Source organism: Bos indicus x Bos taurus, chromosome 28 (assembly GCF_003369695.1).
Source record: "Bos indicus x Bos taurus breed Angus x Brahman F1 hybrid chromosome 28, Bos_hybrid_MaternalHap_v2.0, whole genome shotgun sequence".
Lineage (NCBI taxonomy): Eukaryota > Metazoa > Chordata > Mammalia > Artiodactyla > Bovidae > Bos > Bos indicus x Bos taurus.
Window position 1 is genome coordinate 29,482,120 of NC_040103.1, and position 22,941 is coordinate 29,505,060.

The following is a 22,941-nucleotide window of genomic DNA, read 5'->3' on the forward strand; positions in this document are numbered from 1 at the left end:
TCTACACCGAGGAAAGCCCCAGGACGTATTCTTCTGAGGAAAGCAGGTGCTCCTGACACTGTTCACCGTGTTTCTGTTCCTTCTTGCTTCCACCAGAAGGAAAGGAGCACGCAAGTGAGCTGTGACAGAACAACAGCGAAAAAGATAAACCTGGAGAGACAGCGGATCGATCGCCTTCACGTTCACGTCCTGGTGAAACAAAGTGCAACTGCCCTCTCATTTCAAATGTGCTCAGGTTAGGCTGTTTTCCAGACAGGACTAGCGGTGAAATCCAGCTCTCCAAACCCAGTGTCCCTCCACTTACCTGAAAGGGGCTGGTTCTTCATCCAGCCACTCCTGGACACGGCAGAGTCTGCCTCCAGGATGCTGCTGCTGTGAGACTTAGGGATGTGACGCCAGGAAGGGGCCAATCCTGCTGACCTCTTAGCACTTGGATCCCTTCAAAACAGAAACCAGAGGCGAGGGAAAGCATCAGAACGCTGGTAAACAGCAATAGTCATAGGACCAAATTCCCTCCAAAAGCAACAACAAAACCCCAAAGCACCAAACTAACATTAAAATATCTGCTAAACTATTTCTGAATATCTAAACACCCATTCGTTCCCCCATCTTATCGCACCTCATTCACGTTTTGTGTGTGTCTGGCACAAAATTTCTTTAATGAATTAATAAACAGATGTTCTCATATACACTGCCTTCCTCTTTCCTACACTTTTATAGAATCTTTGCGTGTGTAAAACTGAACAGGGTCTGAGGTCAGGTAAGAGCAGTGGGAAAGTATGATGATACAGTTTATCAATCTTGTAGATGATTCCCTCCTTTCAAAGCAACTATACTGTTAGCAAACTTGTCTCTGAGGCAACTCAGTAAAAAAACAATGTATGGAGATCTGAAATATATAAAGCAAATGGGTTTTATGGACAAGGTGCAATGACCACTATTAAACTGTCATTGTTATCTTATGGAATGATGAATATCATTGGCTTCATAAGACACAGACTCCCTGGTGAACCTAAAAATAAAAATAGTAAAATAAAAGGCAGGAATAAACAAAAATTGGATTTTCTCTCTGATCGTATACAAGTTTCAATTCACTAACTCATTCTTTCATTAAAAGTTTGCCAGTTATTTTGAATATAACACTTTAAAAAAGTTGTCTCCCCTTTCTCAAATGCCTTTGCTTCTTCCCCCAGCAGAGGGTGCTGTTGCCACAGAAATTGATAGAGCACAGTTTGCTTGCCCACACCAGGGCAACACAGTGCATCGCTTTACTTGCGTGAGTTAAGAGCCTCTTGGTGGCTTACATTCTGTGAGGAACAATACAGCTATTCAAAGGCCAAACAATACCTGCAGACACTTGAGCTCTCAGGCAGGGCTGCATCCAGGCTGACAGGGCTGCTGCTGTTCCTCTCACTGCTCTCGTAGCCAGATTCCATTCGCTGGATGAGGCGAGGGTGTTGCTCTAAAAAGTGACAGCCTGGCCGTGCTGGGCCCCAGATCTTGTACTGGGGGCTTGGTCCAGTTCTAATGTCATAAGCAGGCGGCTTGCTTGACTCATCTGGTGTAAATTCTTTTGCTATACCAATCAAAGGACAAGTGTGGAAAGGGAGGTAGATTTAGCATCTGCCTCAAAACCAGACACAACTAACCCCTCCCTCTAGTAACTCATTCATTGAGCTCACATCCACAGTAGGCCACTCATGAGGGTAAAATTTTTACCCTTCAAGGTAAAAATATACTTGCCAAGTCTACCAGAAAACCCAGGCTTTATATATATACATATATAAATAAAAATCAACTTTATTCAAAAGCTCAATTCTTCCCTAATTATCTTCTCACCTGAATCTTCAGAAAAGGGGCTAAGCTGGGTATAGCCACTGTGCTTCCTTTTGTCCTTACTAAAGATACTGTCAATATTCAGAGACTCCCGTTTGGGTCTCCATGTTGGACGATATTTGCTAGAAGAACTGGATTTTGACTCGCTGCTGGTACTCTCTACTTCCCAGTCACGAGAGTGTAAAGGCAGGCTCCGAGGAGGTTTTTTGTCCGTCTGTTCTCCTCCCTTCCCTACACAAGGAGGTCCTAGGGTGGTCTGAGAAGCCAGGGATGGTCTGTTATGGATCATATTGCTGACTGTCTCTTTAAAATCCCTTAGCCTGTTGGTGCTGCTGGATGATTTGGAGGCATTCCTAGGAGCCTGCTTCTCTTTCAGTGTTTCTCCTAAAAACACAAAGAATGAAACAACTGTAAACGTTTAAAGCCATCATGGATACCCAGACCCCAGAGTCGAGAAAGAAAGGCCTTTGAGCAGAGAGAAGAAGCCACAGGCTGAAGTGTGACAAAAGCGAGACAGAGGAAAGAAAGAAAGAGAAGCTCTGCAGGGGGCTTGCCTTCACTGTGGTACCCTGAGGCCTGAGACTCATCGCCTTTCCTCCTGACCCGGCCAGAGCTCCTCTTGCGCTCTATCAATGACCCTTTCTTGGATGGGAGTTTCTGATTACATTCACTATCAGTCAGGTGTCCTGAAGAAAACAAGGAAATGAGGGTAAGTTGGTATCTGAGACTGACCTCCATCCATTTGAGAACCTACTCTCCCTTTGGGATTCCTGGCAGCGTCACCAAACTTAGGGGATCAGAAGCTGCAGAGGCCAAAACTATGTATCTGATTTAAGTGCAGCAGGAATCTCTCAGTAGACAAAGGCTTTAAGCTCAAGTATTTATCAGGAATTTCCAAATTTACATTGTCTCCTGAGCAATGACCAGTCTCAGTCTCCCTCATAATCCTTTCTGGTGACCCAGAAGGATATATCACTTGGTAGTCTGTAAAAAGCAAACGTTTTAAAGATTTTATAAGAATGTCATGTACCAATATATTTTCATTCTCATCAAAAGAAGACAGAGTTTTCCTTCTATTTATTTAACAACACAAATTAAGTGAAGGCTAATTTCTGTTACATCTGGTATTATCCCAGGGGGCCCTAGGCTTTGCCCACAAAAGCTCTGACTATGTATGGCTTTAAGACCCAATTCTAAACATGTGTTAAGAACTGGGTCTGGGAATCATCCCAAAGGACATTTGAACTTTGAATAATTCAAATCATTCCCAGCCATAACCCAAGTCTTACCAAATTTGACTTCACCCAGAGATTACATTTCATAGTTCCTCAATACTTATCTCTGGGAAACCCGGGAGATCTGGGCTCTTTTATGTAACTTGCCACATTTCATGACCACAGTACGTAAATGTACATACTGTATGTACGTATGTATGATCTGACCACAGTCAGATTCTAAAGGTTTAAGCTGCTGGAAGCCAAAGGTGAATTAAGCAACTGAAATAAACTGGAATGTAGACTTAGAGGAAACCCCCTAGGGTTCTCAAAATGTCTGAGAGCTAGCAGAAATTTGCTTTCATATGTTAGTTATGAAAATCCTTATACATATTCAGGTACAAGATGCAATGATATGGCTACATATTTACAATCACTTACCAACACAATCTTTTATTGCTTTTATCTAATAATTTGCAATCTCTGGGCTGATTTAAGAAAGATTTAAGAAAGGAAGAAATCAACTGGAACAACTAAATTCACTAATGTTAAACCAATGTGCATGCTTCCCCACCCCCGGCCATTCACAAACCCTTAAAATAAACCTGACTCTCCTCATTTATCCTGTGACTTGGTTTCTCCCTGGTTCAGTTTCAGAAGTATCATCTAACAAAAATCACACTTTGCCGTAGTCATTCATACAACAGTCATCAAAAGAAATCCAACATGAATCTGACCAAAACACTATATCCAACTACCAATTTATAAAAAATACAGAGGACAAAGAAATATGCTAAAGTTTACCACATAGACACAATCAGCAAAATTTAGAAGGAGGAGAAACTGTAGCACAAACTATCTAGTTGTACAACAATAAATAGAAAGGAAGAAATAGAGGAGAAACCTGCAGATGAAAAGAAATGCAAGATTTATCAACCCATTACAATGTGGCTCATTTGGATTCTGAGTCAAAAAAAAAACTACTAAAAATGTGAAATTATAGACACTAGGATATTTGAACACTCACTGGTTATTTAACGGTTTTAAGAAGTTAATGGTATGTTAAAAAATGATTATTTTAGATACATACTAAAATACTTCTGGAAAAGGGGATATAATGTCTGGGATTTGCTTCAAAATAACCCATGAGTAGGGGAAGTGGGCAGAGGTACAGATAAAACTAGACTGACAAAGAGTTATAATTATTGAAACTAGGTGACAGGTACGTGAAGGGGCTGCATACTATTCTGTATACTTTTGAATATGTTTGAGAGCCTCTATTTTTTTTTTAAGGGTATGCACAGGATGTAAACACTAATTCCCAAGTCTCTAAGAGTATGGGTACTGTTCTATGCTTTCAATGATGAGCTTTTTGTCTCAGCAGTCACTCACTGTTCTTCCTTTTATACCCTGTAATGATTTCTTCTAGTGACACAGGCACAATCTTCTATAGATTAACAGAACAATTCAAGAACATTCTCTGCATGGAATTCACAATAACAAACAGGCTAACTTTTCATTTTTTTGGTTCTCTGTCCTTCAGGAAGCCTAGCAAGGTGATGAGCAGGTTCCCCATCCACAAATACATCCCTTCTCGAAAATCCCTTTGAGATGTGAATGTGATAAGGTGCAGGATCACAATGGTTAATGGGACACTATGAGAATGAGGGATCAAGAGCACAGCAGGAGAAAAGTTTTTAGAAAAAGACTTCAGGATAAACAATCACATTATAATCACATAAATAATCTCATTACAATGGTCCTTACTGAGAGGCTGCTGTTGACAGGTACGTGTCCAATGGAACACCATTGTTCATTCAGAATTGCATTGCTTCCTTTCATCCCAGTCAATTACTCAAGTTCTCTGCATTGCCCCCTTTGCATGACAAACATTTCTGACTTGCCACGTTTCCTTTTTCTTGGGAGACCCTCCATGTAGAATAGAGTAAGGCAGGCAGGGTTGACTGTGTTAAGTCCCTACCTGTGTCCCGACTGCTCTGAGACGTGGAATCAGTCTCCACATTATAGATGACTGTCCCCTGAGAATCAGAAGAGAAGTGACTGACCACAGACTCATGGTGGAAGTGTTTGTAGGGATAGCTCTCCGTTGAGGAATCTGTTCGAGTATCACTTGAGATGGAGGGCTCCCTCCCTGAGGGAAGGAGGAGACAGGCAAAGGTGAGGAGAGAGATGACAGTGACAGAGAGAGGGGCAAAGAGTTGGATGGCAACACAAGTCCATGAGGTAGGAACTTCCTAAACAGTAGGATAAGAAGGATATACCAGAGCTGTTCTTTCTGACACCCAACCTCAGATAACACACACACATATAAATAATGCCTCCCACTCCTGCCCCTACCTTGCTGAAGCCCTCAATTTGCCTGCCACTGTGAAAAACTGTGGGGCTTTTAGAAAGCTGAAGGAGGGAAAAGTAAGAAGAAAGAAAAAAGCTGTGGAAAGCAAAATCTAGTTAGATGGCAAGTCCCAGGCTGACACATAACACGTTGCTTCCCTATCCCATAATTTTTCTCCTATACTGTCAGAAAAGTCATTTGTAAAAATTTAGTTTATATTATAAATTATAAGCATGTTTAACATGCATGAGACATTCAGGGGCAGTTATTTATACTTTGGTGTGAATTAGTTCATTTGGACTGCTTTCCTCTGCACAACTGGCTGAGATAAGCACGACAGTGTGAATGGGTGTTTGAAGGGAGAAGCGGCAGAGCAGGTCTGGGTGGGGCGCAAGGGCGGAGTGAGCACACCAAGTGGGAGGGAGGCACAAAGAAAGAGGAAAAGAGTCCAGAGATGAGTCTCTTCTCTTTCAAAATTATATGCAGGGCCATCCAGCCCTAGATCCAAAACAGGAAAAAGAACATGACTTTTCCCTCATTTTAGGAATCAAGCCAAAACCATCAGGGTTGTATTTCTATTATAGGATGAATTTCTGAGGGACAGCCTGAGATCTTAGCAATAAAGCTGAAATTGTTTCCACAGGAAAACATGATTTAAGTTCCAAATAATTGAATTAGAAGTGAACAGCTACAGAATATTGCTTCTGCACTTGGCATTTTAAAACAAAAATCTCTCATCCCGAACAAAGTGACTAGCTTTGTAGTAACTCGTATCATTTTCTTGGTCCTAACAATTCACATCACTGTTAAATCGCTAGTAAAAATCAGTCACCTTAGCAATATGAGATGGTTAAATAATGAGGTTTCCTCATAAACTTAATATCTCAGTCTAAATCAACATAACTTCCTTCTGACTTTTGAATCGGGGCCAGATGATCAAAACAACACATTCAGACAACAGTGAAGGCAACTAAGCCTGGCACAACGTGGGCTTCAGCACGAGTTGGCAAATCTGCCTTATCTTTCTCCAAGCTAAGTCAAGTGCTAGGCTCATGGCTATGAGACCCTACTATCTAGTCATCACATGGCCAGAGGGAGGGAGGAAAGTAAAGAGCTGGGCTGCTCACCTGAATCTTCACTATCGTAGCATGTCCTGCTGTACGACTGGAACTCAACTTGGGGGGGCAAGTCCTGGGTGGACACTGGGGTACCCTGGGGATCTGCATAAAGCAGCAGCAAAGGCTGATAATGCCCCTTGATGCATTTGGTCACCACATCCTTCCACTTGGGCCCAATCTGAACCAGAACAACCAGAAAAGCAAGACAATTATACTTCATGTCCATAATTCAACATATATCTTTCTGTTCTATTTTTCTAAAGAAAAAGAGATGAAAAGACAAGAACTGGGTAAAAAGACAACAGAAGAGATCACAGACCTAAATTTAAGACAAAATCTTTTTTTAAAATTTTTGGCCACACCATGAGGCATGCAGGTAGTTCCCCAACCAGGGATCAAACCTGTGCCTCCTACACAGTGAAAGCACAGAATCTTAACCAACGGACCACCAGGAAAGTACCAATGAATTTTTTGTTAATTCTTTTTTTGTGAGATCCTTTTAGCTAAGGAATGATGAATAAAATTGTTCTTATTCATGTAAAACATCAATTCAGTTGTGAAATATGAATAAAAGTTCTCAAAGCTGAATATGCTATGTGAGGCAATTTCAGTTGTACTTGGGGACCAATTTCTTTTCACAGACATCAAATAAAAGCCCCTCCTTGAAATCTGCATTTCTATCATTTTCTCCTAAATATTACAATCACTTGTATGAAGCTAGAGAGCACACAGAAACTCTCACAGACTGCCTTAGAATAAGTGACATTCCGTTTCAGAGTTCACATGTGGCAGGACATAAAATGTCAAACCGCTTAGCATGGACAGCTGAAGCTTGCAGCTTTAGCTTTGTGCTGGATTCAGTGCTGCCAGTGGGAAAAAGTGACAGGACAGCCACGGAAACAACAATCCAGTCAAATCCCCACACTGACTTCTCCTAAGTCTGCACCAGTCACGTTCTTAGACGGTGTGTTCTTGCAGTCAGACAACTAGCACAGTGCTTATTTCATAACAGATGTTCAGTAAATGTGTAACTGAGTTATTTTAACTGAAACACATTTATATGCTTTTTTCATACAAATCATATTTACTATAAGGCGGTGGTATTATTTTTCAAATAAAAAAATCTAAAGCTCAAAGAACTTACATAAGTCGCCCAAAATTACAACAGCAAAAAAGAGACGAAGAAGAGAATCAGGGAATTTGACAAATTCCCACTTTACTATTTGTGGGAGATATTACGAAAGGTCCACAGTTGGGATAGATCAGAGTCAGCAATTTCCTAGATGCTAACCTTATCACAAGAGGCTTCCTAACTCACATGGATCATTTAAACTACTTCAGCCACATGCTCCATGGTTTAGATAGCACCAAATTTCCAGCTTTAAATATCATCATGGCCTTATTTTTTTTACACTATCCCGAAACACGTTAATCCACGATAGAGTATTTCAGGGAGATAACTACTACAAAACAATTTATAGCAGTCCTGAGACAAAGCATTACTCACTGTTAATTCCAAGATTTGGAATTCTGAATTCCGTGCTAAGCTTATAAACTAATTCGAGACATTAGATTGTTCTTGCTCAAATCAACCAATGACTGTATTTAAAAAGCCCTTTTAACTATAAATAGAGAACTGTGCTGAATGCTTGGTGAGGGGATTCAAAGACAATATAGAAGATAAATTGATTCTGTCTTTAAGGAACTTGTTTTGTTGGGAGAGACAGGCAGACAGACAACAAAATTATGAAAATAAAACACTGAAGACAAATAACCGTAGTTTTTTGTCCCAGGCACCAAACACATCAAGAAGGGTTTGAATATTCCTACCTCCTTGACATGAGCATCATCAAAATACATCCATTTGCGGATTTTTGTTTGGAAAAAGAATGTAGAGTAATGTTTGCCGTAGTAACAGATCATTCCTACTAAGTACAGTTCAGACTGCTTAGCCCGGTCATCTGTCACTCTGAAAAACAGCTGTGGGGAAAGAGGAGAAAGCAAAGAAGAGTCACATACTCAATCCTCTCATATCATCTCTCAAAAGACTCCATCATTTCTTAATTAAGGTACTGACTTGCTTCTTGTTTGGCTAGTCCATATTATCATAAGTAATGAACCTAAAAAGGCAGAATTTAAGGAAAAGAGAGAAAATGGTCAAACTGGTAAGGTGGTGATGCTTCTTCATACATTTTAATAATTTTTCTTGCTGGGGCTTATCCTAAGAGGAGCCAGGAATGTTGGGGGAAAAAAGAATAAAACTTTCTTAAGTTTCAAAAGTTATTTATCAGCTGGTGCCATAAATACAAAGTTCCTGCTGAGACAATAAGTAGAGGATAAGAAAGGCCTTAGGAGGAGGAATTGCTTCACACTGGTTACTAGCATTTCAGTTCCAAGATGTCCAGCACTGTCCTGGGTACAAAGAGACATATAAAATGTTTGAAGGCAAGGACTCTTGCCTTAAGGAACCTGTTTGGTTGAGAAAGCAATCATAAAAACAAAACAAAAGTAGAAGAGAAAACATATGCTACAGAAAAAGTGAGCTCTTTATTGTGCAGAGCTATTATGTCAGAGAGTCTTTGGCAAGGAAATCTAAAATAAGATCCCAGTAGTCCACTTATTCTCAGCCACAACTTAATGACATTAAAAGACAACAAAGGATCTCCTTAGCCACAGGACCATCAGAGAGAGAAACCAGTAGAAAGGAAATTACAAACTTCCTGGCTCTTCCTCTGAACTGAAGGAAAATTCTGGCTGTACCTATATTAGGACATGCAGCTGATAAGGCAATGACCCCATGTTTGAAGTCTGTTCCCTACTTCCCTGAATAGATGCGTGGAAAACCACTAGAACTCTCTTCCAAGCCAATTCATTACCGTGTCAACAGACACTGGTTCCTCACCATGAATTTAATATCTGTGACTCATGTCACCAACTTCTACCTCTTTCATCGCCCACAGCAGCACTAGTCAGGACTGCTTACCTCTTTGACCTTACTACCTCCCATGGATGAATACACTGGTATTAACTAACAATGAGCAGAGCACAGGATAACTCTATGAATTATTTGATTTTTTTTAAATTAATTATTTATTTTTGGCTGCGCTGGGTCTTCATCGTTGTGTGGGCTTTCTCTAGATTCAGTGAGTAGCGGCTCCTCTCCAGTTGTGACGCTCAGGCTCCTCACTGCAGCGGCTTCTCTTGTTGCAGAGCACAGCCTCTAGGGTCTGCAGGCTCAGCAGCTGTTGCACATGGGATTAGCTGGTCTGTGACACATGGGACCTTCCCGGACCAGGGATCAAACCCATGTCTCCTGCACTGGCAGGCAGATTCTTAACCAATGGACCACCAAGGAAGTACTGAATTACTTCATTTTTATCAATAACTAAGCTCTGCCCATCGTAGCTTTCAAGGCCAAGATCATTCCATATCTTCCAAAAAGCCTTTGCCGCCTATACACAGAAATGTGAGCATGTACATGCATGCATATGCATGTCTACATACATATACAATCCATTTGTTCAAAACTCTTTAATATTTGTCATTTAGGATACACCTTTGTGTTTAGAGCTCATTGCCCTTGAGCAATACTAAGATACAAGAACTCCAAGTGAGAGATACAGGTAATTAACACTCACATCACCCAGCTTAAGGCAGGTGCCCAGGCTGTGAATGACATCCTCTGCCAAGTCTGAGTGGTCCGAGTCCCATACCAGCCCAATAGTGATAATCTGTGGTGCGTTCATCAACACACGGCGAATCCGAATCCTTTCTCCACAGTTGCTCTGAAATACACATATAAGGTCAGTTTGACATGTTTCTCACTGGCTCTGCCTTAATTCCACTAACCCCAGGGCTCTCCTCCCCACTCTGAACCCCACACCTGACAACTCACCGGGCAGTTCCGCAGATCCCCCATGGTGCTGGCATTCTGCAGCAGCTCACCAAACATGCTTGGTGAGGGTTTTTCTCGTCTTTCCAGCATACAAATAGCCTGATTGCTTCGAGATGGGAAGTTGAAGGGGGATGATTTGGGGAGTTGTACAGAGTTATAGCTAAATCAAATAAATCATTCATGCAGATTCCTAACTCACATGTTTGACTTCCTTCCTCTGCCCACTATGCTAAAACCCCTTGTCCTGACCAGCCTCAGTGTCCCACAGAGTAAGTGAGCCTGCTGGTCCCAAATCCAAAGCTCATAGAATCCCCATTCCTCCTCCCACTCTGCTGGCCAGAACTGGGACTAAGAGAAGGGGAGAGATGGGACAGGAAAGGAAGAGAACAAAGGTTATTCAAAATGACTGTTCTGAGATCCCACAGTATAGCAAAGACTCAGCAATAAGGCTACAGCTACCTGGGAGCCTTTGGTTAAAACCCAGGAATGCCTATGAATACAGAGAACGAAACGCGTAAGACTCACCAAAGGGAAGTAGTGGAGATATAATGCACCATCTGGATGAAAGGCAGCGGGTCAGAAGTGGCGCCACAGCTGGTACATACGCACTAAGCCCAGGAAGAAAAAAGTGAAACCAGTAGCCATAGTCATTAACTCGTTTGGCCCCCATGTGACACTCTGCATCCTCGGATAAAGTGTTCTTAAAGAAAAGGTCTAAGAAGTGATAGGGATAAAGATAAGGTTCACCTGCTCGAACAGTGTCATCGCAAACTTCTGGTGGGAGATGCAGTGCTGGGCAGTACATATGTCCTCTTTGGTTTCATCAGCAATGTGGAAGTGAATTCTCATCAGGAGGTTTTCCTAACAGGGAAGGAACAAAAGCAGCGTATGAAAAACATTTAACAAAGAAAAGCACAAATTTGTTGGCAGTTTACTCAGAGAGACAGCAATCTTTCTGGGAGGTGAGAATATCTCTGATATATTTAAAAAGTTTTTAATTTGAAATAGTTATCAATTCACAGAAAGTTTCCCAAAAAAATTGTATAGGCAGTCCATGCACACTTCACCCAGTTTCCTCCACAGAAGGCATCTTACATAACTATAGTATGATACCCACACCAGCAAATGGACATCAGCACAATCCAGAGTTTATTCAGATTTCACTGGCTTTACAGACATTCATCGGTGGGTCTGTAAAGCTCAATTCAGTTTTATCACATGTATAGTCATATAAACACCTTCACAATCAAGATATAAAACAGTTTCATCACCACAAAGCTCCCTAATGCTATCCTTTTATAACTTTACCCATTCAATCCCAACCTTAACATATTAGCAACCACTAATATGTTCTCCTAGCTCTACAATGTTATTATTTTAAGAATGCTATATAAATGGGATCAACCTTTTGATACTGCGTTTTTCTCTCAACATAATTCCCTTTAGATCATTCAAGTAGTTGCACATCAACCGTTTACTTTTACTGCTGCATAGTATTCCATGGCATAGAAGTACCACAGTTTGTCTCACCATCTATCCATTAAAAGTTATTTGGGGCTTTTTACTTTGGGGCTATTATACATAAAGCTTCTATGAATATTCATGGATAGGTTTTCATATGAACATATGTTTTCATCTCTCTGGGATTCATGCCTAGGAATCTAACTTCTGAATCTTATGGTAGTTTTCAAGTTTAGTGTTTTAAGAAACTGCCAGGGGACTTGCCTGGTGGTCCAGTGGTTATGACTCTGCACTCCCAATGCAGGGGGCATGGATTTAACCCCTGGTCAGGGAACTAAGATCTCACATGCTGTGCGGTGCACAGGGAAAAAAGAAACTGCCAAAGTGTTCTCAAGAGTGGCTAGATCATTATAGATTCCTACCAGCAATAAATCAGGGATCCAGTTTCTCAGGGGTACATTTTAACCTGTAATAGGATGTACATTTAGGGTGGCACCTGGAGTTGAAAAAAGTGAGGGTTGTCTACTAAAAATCACCCAAAGTAGCACATCATGTTTGTGCTAAGGACTCAGCTACTGTCTATTTAATTATCCTGGGTAATGCAGGAGCTCTCAAAGTGTGGTTCCCCAGACCAGGAGTATCAGGATTAGCTCACCTAGGAACTTGTTTCAGATATTCTTGGGCCCTACTCCAAACCTACCAAATCAGAAACTCAAGAGAGTAGGACCCAGCAATTTATATTTATATAACGAGCCTTGTCTCCTCTGAAGGTGAGAGCTACTGTTCTGTGCAATGGCAAGCACGAAATGACCCTAAGCCTGAAGGAAAAAGAATAAACCCACAATTCACACTGAGAATGAATTCATACTCAGCAGAGACAACTTAGAGCTCTGAGAAACCAGGGAAATTCTAGTGCTAGCTGTAGAGATGAGGAATACAGTAAATACCACAGTAAAGTAGCAAGTCCCTGACAGAGACCATCCACAGACTCACCCCGTATCAAAGAGGGCCAGGGGCCAGCACTTACAAAGCACTCCGCGGCATCATCCATAATTCCCAGCTGGAAACGCTGCTCATCCTGAAAAGTCTTTGCCAGAGCACTGCGGAGAGCGTCAGATGGAAGCACTTTTTCACTACTGCACTGAAACTGGTTAAAGATTCCCTGTGGAGAAGAGGTTAGACAAGGGGAAAAGCACAGTGCTGTTACTCAGCTTCTATGCATCCCAGTCGGCCACGCTAGCATCTCCATGCTTCTAGCTATGGAACCAAATGTACCTTCCAGGAGTTGATATGCCTGCAGTAAGTAATAAAAAAAAGTAAAAAACAAGATTCATAGGAATGGGCATGACATGCGCTCATAAGGATCCTTGCTCTTCCATCTGAGTGTGATATACCATTAAGGACACATTAGGAGAGACTGTTGTCATGCGTTAAAGAAATGCAGTTACCTCATTTCCTCTGATATATAAAGAGATAAATGGTCTATAGTAAATAAAGATAAATTATAGGTCAATAAACTGGCTAATTATTCTCTGGTGACTCATCCTATGAAATCTGGCCCTATTCTTTTAAACTGTTTAGCTACTAGAAAATTACCCAAAAGTAAAAGGAATAATATAACAAATACGTACATGTCTAACACTCAGAAATAAACATTCTATCATGTTTACTTCTAATCTGCAGATAAAGCTAAAGTCCCCTTTAAGCCCAGTCACTCACTATCATGAGTTCACAGCACAATCTTTTGTTTTTATTTTTAAGTGTGTGTGTATATTTATCTCTCAATAACATATAGTATGCTTGTGTGTACAGCTTCTTTGTTTATGTAACAAGTATCACACTGAATTTTACTTTTTTAAAAAAAATTCAGCATTATTTTTGAGGTTATCCACACATTTCACCCCTTCTCCTTGCTGTATGGCATTACATCAGGTTACTCTAGCACATCTATTTATCATTTTTTAATTGACAGAAATTTTGGCAGTCTCCACTTTTTTGCTATTATAAAGAGATTATGGCAACTTAAACTTCTACCAGTGCCTGAATATAAATAAATTGCCCCGTATCCTTGTCAGCAATTAATATAGTCAAACTGGTTAATTTTAGTCTTTCTAACTGCCTCAGTTTTTCTGGGTCTTCTGTGAGTACTACTTATAGCAAATACCTTCTTCTAGTCTTCTGGTATCTTTCAAGCAAAGCAGTTTTTTATTTTGGTGTAACTAAATGTATCTGCCTTCTCCATCTTTACCTGTATTTGAAACAATGATTAATGTGATATGCAGAGAATGGAAACAGAGAGTGGCAACAGTGGCACCTGGCTTGAGGTGTCTTCCCCAGTGGTATTAGACCCTCCGCCCGGAGATTAGAATGTGTTCGCTGACATTACATGGCCCAGATCCACACTAAGCCACCCAGATAAACTACTCCCCCAACAGTGAGTGACATATCAACATGAAAAAGAAGGTCTCTCTCCTGAAATCCTTGTTAGTAATTATTCATATTAAAAAAAAAAATCCAGGGTTATTTTTCAGACTTACAAATGAGACCAGAAATGAGACCACTTTTATCAACCTACCTACGTGAGCTAACAGTAAGAGGTCCCACCAACCTAAAATGGCTATTCTTGGTCCTCATTTTACTCGACACTTTATTTGCAGTACCTCAGTCACTCATTCCCTTCAGATTTTTATCCAAACATTACTTTCTCAATATAGTATTCCTTGATCACTCTATTTAAAACAGCAAGCTTCCCCCACTTTTTCTAAACCTCCCACGTTTATCTGTTTTAACTTTCCCTATGGCACTTGTTACCAACAGTCATTCCATGTATTTTATTTATTTATTGTCTAAATGCACTCCCTAGAATATGAAGTCAGAAATTTCTATCCTTTAATTCCTTGCTATACTCCAGCACGAAGAATAGTACTGGCATGTAAAAGGCTATCAACAATTAGTTTTCGGGCTTCCCTGGTGGCTCAGTGGTAAAGAATCCACCTGCCAATACAGGAGACAAAGGTTTGATCCCTAACCTGGGAAGGTCCCACATGTTGCATAGAAACTAAGCTTGTGCGCCACAGCTACTGAGGCTGGCTCTATAGCCAGGAAACCACAACTGCCGAGCCTGAGCGCCACAACTACTGAAGCCCTCACTCCCCAGAGCCTGCGCTCCGCAACAAGAGAGGCCACCGTGCTGAGAAGCCTTCACACTGCAACTGGAGAGCAACCCCTCTCGCCGTCACGGGACAGAGAACCACACAACAATGAGGACCCAGTGCGGCTAAGACAGTATATAAATAAATTTTAAACGTTTTTTTTTTTAATTTTTAAAAATCTAGTTTTAAATGAACGTATGATTTTATATGAGTAGATCTTATTAAGGGAAAATATTAAGTCCCTACTCTTTTTAAGCAGATGAAGAATCAACTTTCTGAGTGAAAATTTTTAAAGTAATATAACCAGTTCAAGCAAAATGGGACTAAACCTCATTCTTCTAATTTCAAGTAGGAACTGTTTTCTTCACACTATTTTCTTAATATCATCATTCCACCTCATACACATTGAACATCTATCCCTATAATAACTTGGGAACAATTTACCTTGTACCTGGCTATTATTTGCCTATAAACAAGTCTATGATATGAAGGAGGCAGTACCAACAAACTATATTTAGTATTATTTAACAAGCATGGAGTTGGGGGCAGAGGTCTCTTATAATTACTTTTAAGTTATTTTGGACTGACCTAGAAAGTTTGAAAAAGTCTATTATAAGATCAGGTAAAGGCAGAGCAAGATCTTCCATAATTTGTTGCTGGAAGTGAAAGAACATCTATCAGTGACCCCTTAAACTAGACCAAAAGGAAAGGTCTAGGTCCACAGTTAACACTCCCAGCGGCAAGTGGATACCGGCCAACACATTTAAACACTCCCAGAGGGCAACTGGATACCGACCAAGTGACCAATGGTATTTTGAAACTTGGGAAAATGTGAAGAAAAAAGGAAAAGGAAAGTAAGAAAAGAAGTAGTGACTGCTTCTACATATGGTGATCTGAACACTTGATGATATAATGAAAGAGAGTCACTTGAGCATGGCCAAACTTGGTAACCGCTATCATATTCCCACCTGTCATTCTTCTCAATCATTAATGGTAAGGCATCAATGCTCTTGGGCAAGGGATGGATAAGGTTTGGTCCTTTGTTCAGAGCCCACAATCAGTTCCAAAACAAACCAATACAAAATTAGTTTCAGGACAGTTCTGTACAAACACAACGAATGCAAACTACAGCCCCTTTAGTGTTTCTCAACTGGGTTTCCTCAAGAATTAAGTCTTAATACTCGAAGGCATCAACAGCTCCTAATGAATTAACTTCTCTCCTACACACAGTACTAGTTATGTTACCATCCTAGAGAGAATTAAGAAAATGGCCACTCAAAATACTTTATGGCTCCGATGACCCTATTTGAGAAAGGACAGAGCTCCATGGAGAGATGGCATAGCATAATAGCATAATAGTATGGACTGTGGAACCATACTATTTGTGTTCAAAATCCCAGCCCTATTATTTATCATCTATATGACCTTGAACAAGTTACTTAACTCCTCTAGGCTTTAGTTTTCTCTTCTAAAAGAGAATTAATAATAGTATTTACCTCCTAGGATTATTTAAGGATTACCTAAATTATCTATCTTTATACTTACATCTTAGACAGATACTTATATCTTAGTCTGACAGTATGAAAGTGCTATCTAACTGCTGTTATTATCATCACCATTCTATCTGGGAGTTATTTTAGGTTACTGCCTGCACTGACCTATGAAGAAAGGCCTTGAGTCAGATACACTTCTGCCTTGAGCTACCTCCTCAGTCTCTGAGATCTGGGTACGAAGGTTGAAACTCTTCTCTATTCTGCCGCTTGTATTTAAGAGGCTGATTTCCCATGACCTAGATAACAAGGGAAAGAAAGACTTAAAGTCAGAGCTCTGCCTGCATCCACGGTGCATATGCAACAACAGATCTGGCTCTTGCGCTCAGTGGCATCATCTCCATGCTACTCTTTTTTAACCTCTTAGTTACAGACAGCTTTCTCCATACACACTGAATATCTTTTCAGAATAGCCTCTGCTTGCATATTCTTTCTTTTCTTATTTTAACTATTATCGGTCTTGTTAGGAAAAGCATGTGCATAAGGGATGAGGCAGCCTCAGCCTGCCCAGCGTGCATCTGTGGAGCCACAGCTCTGGAAGAAGCTAGAGCACAAAGCCCCTCTGTTAGGGCAGCACACTAACCCCTGTGTGTCCCTCTCACAGGAGCACAAGGCTGGAACGAGCCTTCTCCTGTTCCCTTTTTCGCCCTCCTCCCACCTTTCCCAGAGGGAGATCCTATTCACACCAAAGAAAGCCAAGAACATTTAGTTCAGCAATAAGAACAGGTGGTAGCACCAATAAGGAACAAAAACTGGTATTCTTCCAGTTGCTGAGTTCTATGGCAGAGAGGGAGAGAGGGCAGGAAGAACCAAAACCCAGGAATCATTTTCCTCTGTGGGGTCCCTGTCAGTTTCATTTCAATAAATAGAAAACCCAACTTGGAGGTTTCTCTCTGCTCTTCTTCACAGAGTGAAACCAAAGAGGTGTTCCTTTTCATTCTCAGGAAAAGGCAAATTACTTTTTGTTTATTAACTATTTTCCTGGATGCGGTGCAAAAGCAACAAGACTTTAATGACTAAAAGCAGGTGCTTCCCCACCCATCTCTCTTGGATCAAGGAGCAAAACAATTCTACCCACATGAGCATATAATTATTTGGATTAGTAAAAACCATGTAAATAAGATAAAAGCACCATAAAGACAGAAAGTCTTTGTACTTTGGCATGTACAAATGCAGCTGTTGCTTGAGATTTTTTTTCTTTCCCTTAAAACACAGACTTTGTCTTTAAGCAAGGAATAGCTGATTATTTCTCTCTCAGAACTTCCTAGCTCTGTATCAAAAAGAAGTCATGAGTAGGGAAGATACAGGTCAAAGAAAAGGGCTGTCACTAAATTTGATGCTTTATGGACCCAAGGTTTTTGGAAAGTGCCCTAGTTGGCAGTCCAACTCACCTCTGAGAGGTGTCCAGCAATATTTTCTACAAAGGCATGACGCATGTTACACACTGCTGCTAACTCAATTCTCAGGATTTCTCTTCTTGCTTTGAGCTTCCCAAATCTATAATTTTGGCTCTTGTAACTATCTTTTTTTCCCCCACACCTCCTGGAAATCATACACCTAAATAAATCATAAACCTAGACATGGCCAATTGAGCATGTTTGTAAACACAATCCTTTGAAAGGAAGATAAAGGAGCTACTCCTAGTGGGTCACTGACTGCTGAAAGAGAGAAATTTCATCCTAGTTTTGTGTGTTCAAAAGAAAGTTGAACGTTTTCTTTCAAGAGGAGAAAGAATGTTTAAATGTTTACCATTCTGGCACCCAAAACAGTAACACTGGATTTTTAACATTTATTGCAAAGAAGTTCAAACATACCAGGTTAGACAAAACGGCACAATAAATTTCCTTGTACCCATTATCCATTCTCAACAACTATTGGCCTGTGGCCAAGCTTATTCTATATATATCACCCACCCACTCACCCCTTTCCCAGATCATTTTGAAACAAATACCAGACATTATCCATCTGTAAATATTCAGGAGATGCCTCTAAAAAAGTAAGAACACTTCTAGTTTAAAACATAACCATAATACTACTACCACACTCTTAGAAAAAGGTATTCAGTCAGTTCAACAGAAACGCTTGCTCAAACTTTGGGGGAGGCAGAGAACAGCTGGCCAGTTTCTCTCCTGGGATTCTTTAACTTTATGTCTTAAAATAGCCTCTGGACTTCCTAATTAGAAAATTAACCACATATCCTATTTCAGTTCCTTTAAATTAAATTCAGTTATCAATACCATTTTCTCCCCATGAGTTTAGGGCTTTATTTGCACTCAGTTCATAATCTAAAACCTTGGACTTGCAGTGGTGAAGTAAAAGACCATCATAAACTACCTTTCACCCTCATTCCTCCCACTCATACAAAAAAGACACCCACATACACACAAAGGTAGAGACACAGAAATACCAAGACTTCAAGACACTGGACAGGTAGACACAGAGGCATAAATAGGCCAGATTCATCAGGGAATAGTACTGCTTTCAGTGGGAAACCATAAACTAATACTGAGCTAAACTAAACTAAAATATAAGTCAATCTGCTAGTTTTTGCCAAGATCAAAAATGTAGGACCATATAGATTACCAACAGAATTCAAATCAAATTTTGAGAATCAATATCCTAACCATTTACTCCATGGGGAAATAAAAAATGGAACCCTTCTGGACAAGCACAAGGATTGTGAGATTGTATAAGTTTCAGGTTCTGCCATAAACTCTGGAAAGGAAGGAATCATGGTGATCTACTATATTTTTCCCTGTAGTCATATTCTCTATTTGAAATATCATGTAAAATTCTGAACTCTAGAATTTCATTTTTGCTTTTTTTTTAACTTTATATTGGAGTATAGCCAATTAACAGGTGATGCTAGTGGTAAATAAAACCTGCCTGCCAATGCAGGAGACATAAGAGATGCAGGTTCGACTCCTGAGTCAGGAATGCCCTAGAGGAGGGCATGCAATCCACTCCAGTATTCTTGCCTGGAGAATCCCATGGACAGAGGAGCCTCATGGGCTCCGGTCCATAGGATCGCAAAGAGTTGGACACAACTAAAGTGATTTAGGAGTAGCAGCACAGCCAATTAACAAGGCCATGATAGTTTCAGGTGGACAGCAATGAGACTCAGCCGCACATATATAATTTTTCAAAGGATAAGAGCTTAAGTTTTATACTATCCAAGTTATGTCAATTGTTAAATTAACTCAGAAAACTTAGGGACAGACTAATACAACTTTAAGAAAAGTTAGGGACTTCCCCAATGGTCGAGCGGTTAAGAATCTGTGCTTCCACTGTAGGGGGCACAGGTTCCACCCCTGGTCAGGGATCTAGCATGCCATGTGTGCAGTGTGGCCAAAAAGTTAAAAAAAAAAAAAAAGACTAAGAAAGGTTAACAGAAAGATCACAAAAATACAGTCATATTCCACAAATAGGCAAATCAATGAAGTTCAACTTAGACACGTGCCTTAGACATAAGGACCTTCCTTATGTGAGGGCTGTTTGTTATGAGCTAAAATTTCTGGGTAACATACCAGAAATCTAATTTCCTGGTTTACACAGTCAGTCCAGGATAATGGGTTTATTGTTTTCTGATAGTGGCAATGACTACAAGACAATGAAGACCTTCCTAAAATCTACAGAAAAAACAAACAAACAAAAATGACCAGACTGTAATTCCTTATACCACTTTACTCCGTATGTGTATGTTTCAGTCCCCTGCATAGTAACAGCTACATGGTACAAAATAAAATAATATTGAGATTTGTTCCCTTAACCCTCAAATTTCCTCCCAGTTAACAAGTGAGCAATCAGCAGAGCATAGACTTTACTGCTCCTTCACAATAGTCTTACTGCTCTACAGATATAGACTTATACATTCCAGGACACCTTAATATACAAAAACCCATTTCTTCCATCCCTACCTCCATCATCACCACCACTCTGAGGCTTTTAGGCCTTATACTAAGTCTTAAAAAAAAAAAATTCACTAATTGAGAAGATTTATTGGATTTAATCAATCAATGCAGCATTCTTCTTTGCCTATAACAAAAAACACTCTGTCCTACATCCTGGCACTGCAAAGCCTCTAGTACAATCCCTGGAAGGAGAACAAAATCTTTGTGGCATACTAAGTACAGAGGACGGATTTCCTCCTCTGGATAGAGATAAATAAATAAACCAACACCAAAGTAAAATCATACCCTGGGGGCCAGGGTGTACGAGCAGATTCGATATGAGTAAGAGCTCTGGGCTGTAGGCATGACAAGGGTTTAGGTCAGTAATACTAGATGAGAATAAATTTGGTGTTTTAGAAGGGACAGGGTAATTAGCACACAAGTCCCTTCTATTTGCTAAATCAGAGTTGAAAGACATCGTGGTTCAAAGTAAGCAGAAAGACTAACAAATTCTTCATTAATAATTTGCATGCAAGATTTCGAGGCTGCAATTACTTTAGGGACTTAATGTCAAGTAACACCAAAAAAAAAGCCAACAGTATATTCTACAGGACCAAAAGAAATAGACTATCAAAACTAGTCCATTTCTGTGGTTTTGTGTACAAACCACCAGTACAAAGTACTGGACACAACATATTCTAGTGTACCAGGGAAGGTTATAAGACACAGGATTACTGACAGACATTCACAGACCAAAAGAAAAAACAAAATAAAGACATGATCCAAATGTATCCACATAAGGCCAATAGTAAATGTATATTTAAGGTGCTAGGTAAAGTAAACAACTGGAGAAAAAGCAGGGATACATATCTTTCAGCCAGACTTGGAAGGGCAAATCCTTCATCCAAACATCAGATTAAGAGAAAGTTGGCTAACTTCTGACTCATCGAGGAACATGTTTGTGTTTCTTTTTGTCCTTAATAGTAGGTTCTAGAGATAAGCAATTATGCTCTAACATAAAGAATTCTGACTTTATAGAATTGGAAAGTTTTGCAGACAATTTCAAATTCAGGGATTCTGGAGTCTCTTGTTTTAAAAAAAAATCTAAGAAATAAGAATTTTATGTATAAAACTTAGCACTAAAGAATGCAAACAGGTCATGAAGTATCAGCAAAAAGGAATTCTTACTGGCCTCATCAAATATTCCCCTAATTTTTAAATAGAAAAATATTTACAATTATACTCACAGAGAAAAAAATATAGAATTATGCCCACGCTGGTCACCACAAAGTTAACATGTAACCTAACCACAGGATATGGTAAAACTGCTATGCTGACAGAACCCTAGCCTTTCACTCTTTCAACAGCTGACCTTTACCATCATGGACTCCCCTCCCTGTCCCCACCCCCACCCCTGCATATCTCACTCTTTCCTTATTAAATGAGGCAGGAAGGCTTAGATTAGTGGACCTACTAAAAAAATTATGAGGCTAAATGTCACAATATGAAAATCTGTGAAACAGGACAAAGTGAGAGAGCATATAAGAGAGAAAGAAAAAGGCAATACCCAAACTCCGTAACAAAAACACCAAGAACTACTACAAGACTCGGGCTTCCCTAGTGGCTCAGATAGTAAAGCATCTGCCCGCAATGCGGGAGACCTGAGTTTGATCCCCAGGTTGGGAAGATCACCTGGAGGAAGGCAGGGCAACTAAAAGACTACATGAACCCAGAAAAGCTGTGTTTATATTAAGGTCCAGGCACTGAGCATAGCACCAAGAGAGAAGAAAAGCTGGGCCACCTTCCCCAAAACCCACTCAGCCATGCCAAACATTGTTTAAGTCAATCACAGAGCTACATAGAGAGAGTATTTTTAAAACTTCATAAAGAAGATAAATTCTTACGAGTCCTGACAGGTAGATGTGGTTTGATTCAAAAGGGATGTGTTACTGTTTTATTTATCATTATGCTATTGTTTGGGGTGACAAGGGGTGCAGCAGAGTGAATGGCGTCTGCAACGCGTACTGAAGAAGCAGGCACACTATGTGCCACTGTCTACTGTCGTAGCTGAAACAGTCTTGGCAAGGAGAGGAAGGCGAAAGGAAGTGCGAAATTAGTTTTTTACATGTCTATAATCTTGCTTTTTAAAGTGATTTAACAGACGATTGGAAGCCGCTCCAGGGTTATAAGGGAGTAACTTCAAAATATCACTCCAGGGCAGTCTAAGGTTCAAACAAATAGGAAGATATTAGAGATGGGGCGGGGGGAGTATTCTTTTTACTAAAATGGTGGGCAAAAAGACATTACTAGAAATATCACAGACCAGAAAGGAGGCATAAAGCGAAATAAAGACGCCTGTGAGGGAATACAGACTATTTTGTTTCCCTCTCTACACTTTAGGCTTTCCAGATTGCTGTATTTTTCTATAATAAAAATCATCATTCAAATAAAGAACAAACATGATGGGTATAT

General features: G+C 40.2%; 1 protein-coding gene across 12 annotated transcripts in view; it reads right to left on the reverse strand.

Moving 5' to 3' along the window:
* Positions 1-22,941, reverse strand: part of USP54 (ubiquitin specific peptidase 54) — a 130,906-nt gene that overhangs the window by 31,277 nt on the left and 76,688 nt on the right. For 10 of the 12 annotated variants that reach the window (XM_027530448.1, XM_027530456.1, XM_027530455.1 and 7 more), the window contains 12 exons: positions 12,905-13,039; positions 11,164-11,277; positions 10,942-11,024; positions 10,417-10,522; positions 10,160-10,306; positions 8,352-8,501; positions 6,531-6,699; positions 5,032-5,202; positions 2,391-2,522; positions 1,840-2,220; positions 1,348-1,576; positions 305-438 (listed from right to left, as the gene is read on the reverse strand). In XM_027530448.1, the coding sequence (XP_027386249.1) occupies positions 305-438; positions 1,348-1,576; positions 1,840-2,220; positions 2,391-2,522; positions 5,032-5,202; positions 6,531-6,699; positions 8,352-8,501; positions 10,160-10,306; positions 10,417-10,522; positions 10,942-11,024; positions 11,164-11,277; positions 12,905-13,039 (1,951 nt within the window). The remainder of the gene's footprint in view (positions 1-304; positions 439-1,347; positions 1,577-1,839; positions 2,221-2,390; positions 2,523-5,031; positions 5,203-6,530; positions 6,700-8,351; positions 8,502-10,159; positions 10,307-10,416; positions 10,523-10,941; positions 11,025-11,163; positions 11,278-12,904; positions 13,040-22,941) is intronic. The other 2 variants (XM_027530457.1, XM_027530458.1) reach the window with 1 other exon arrangement.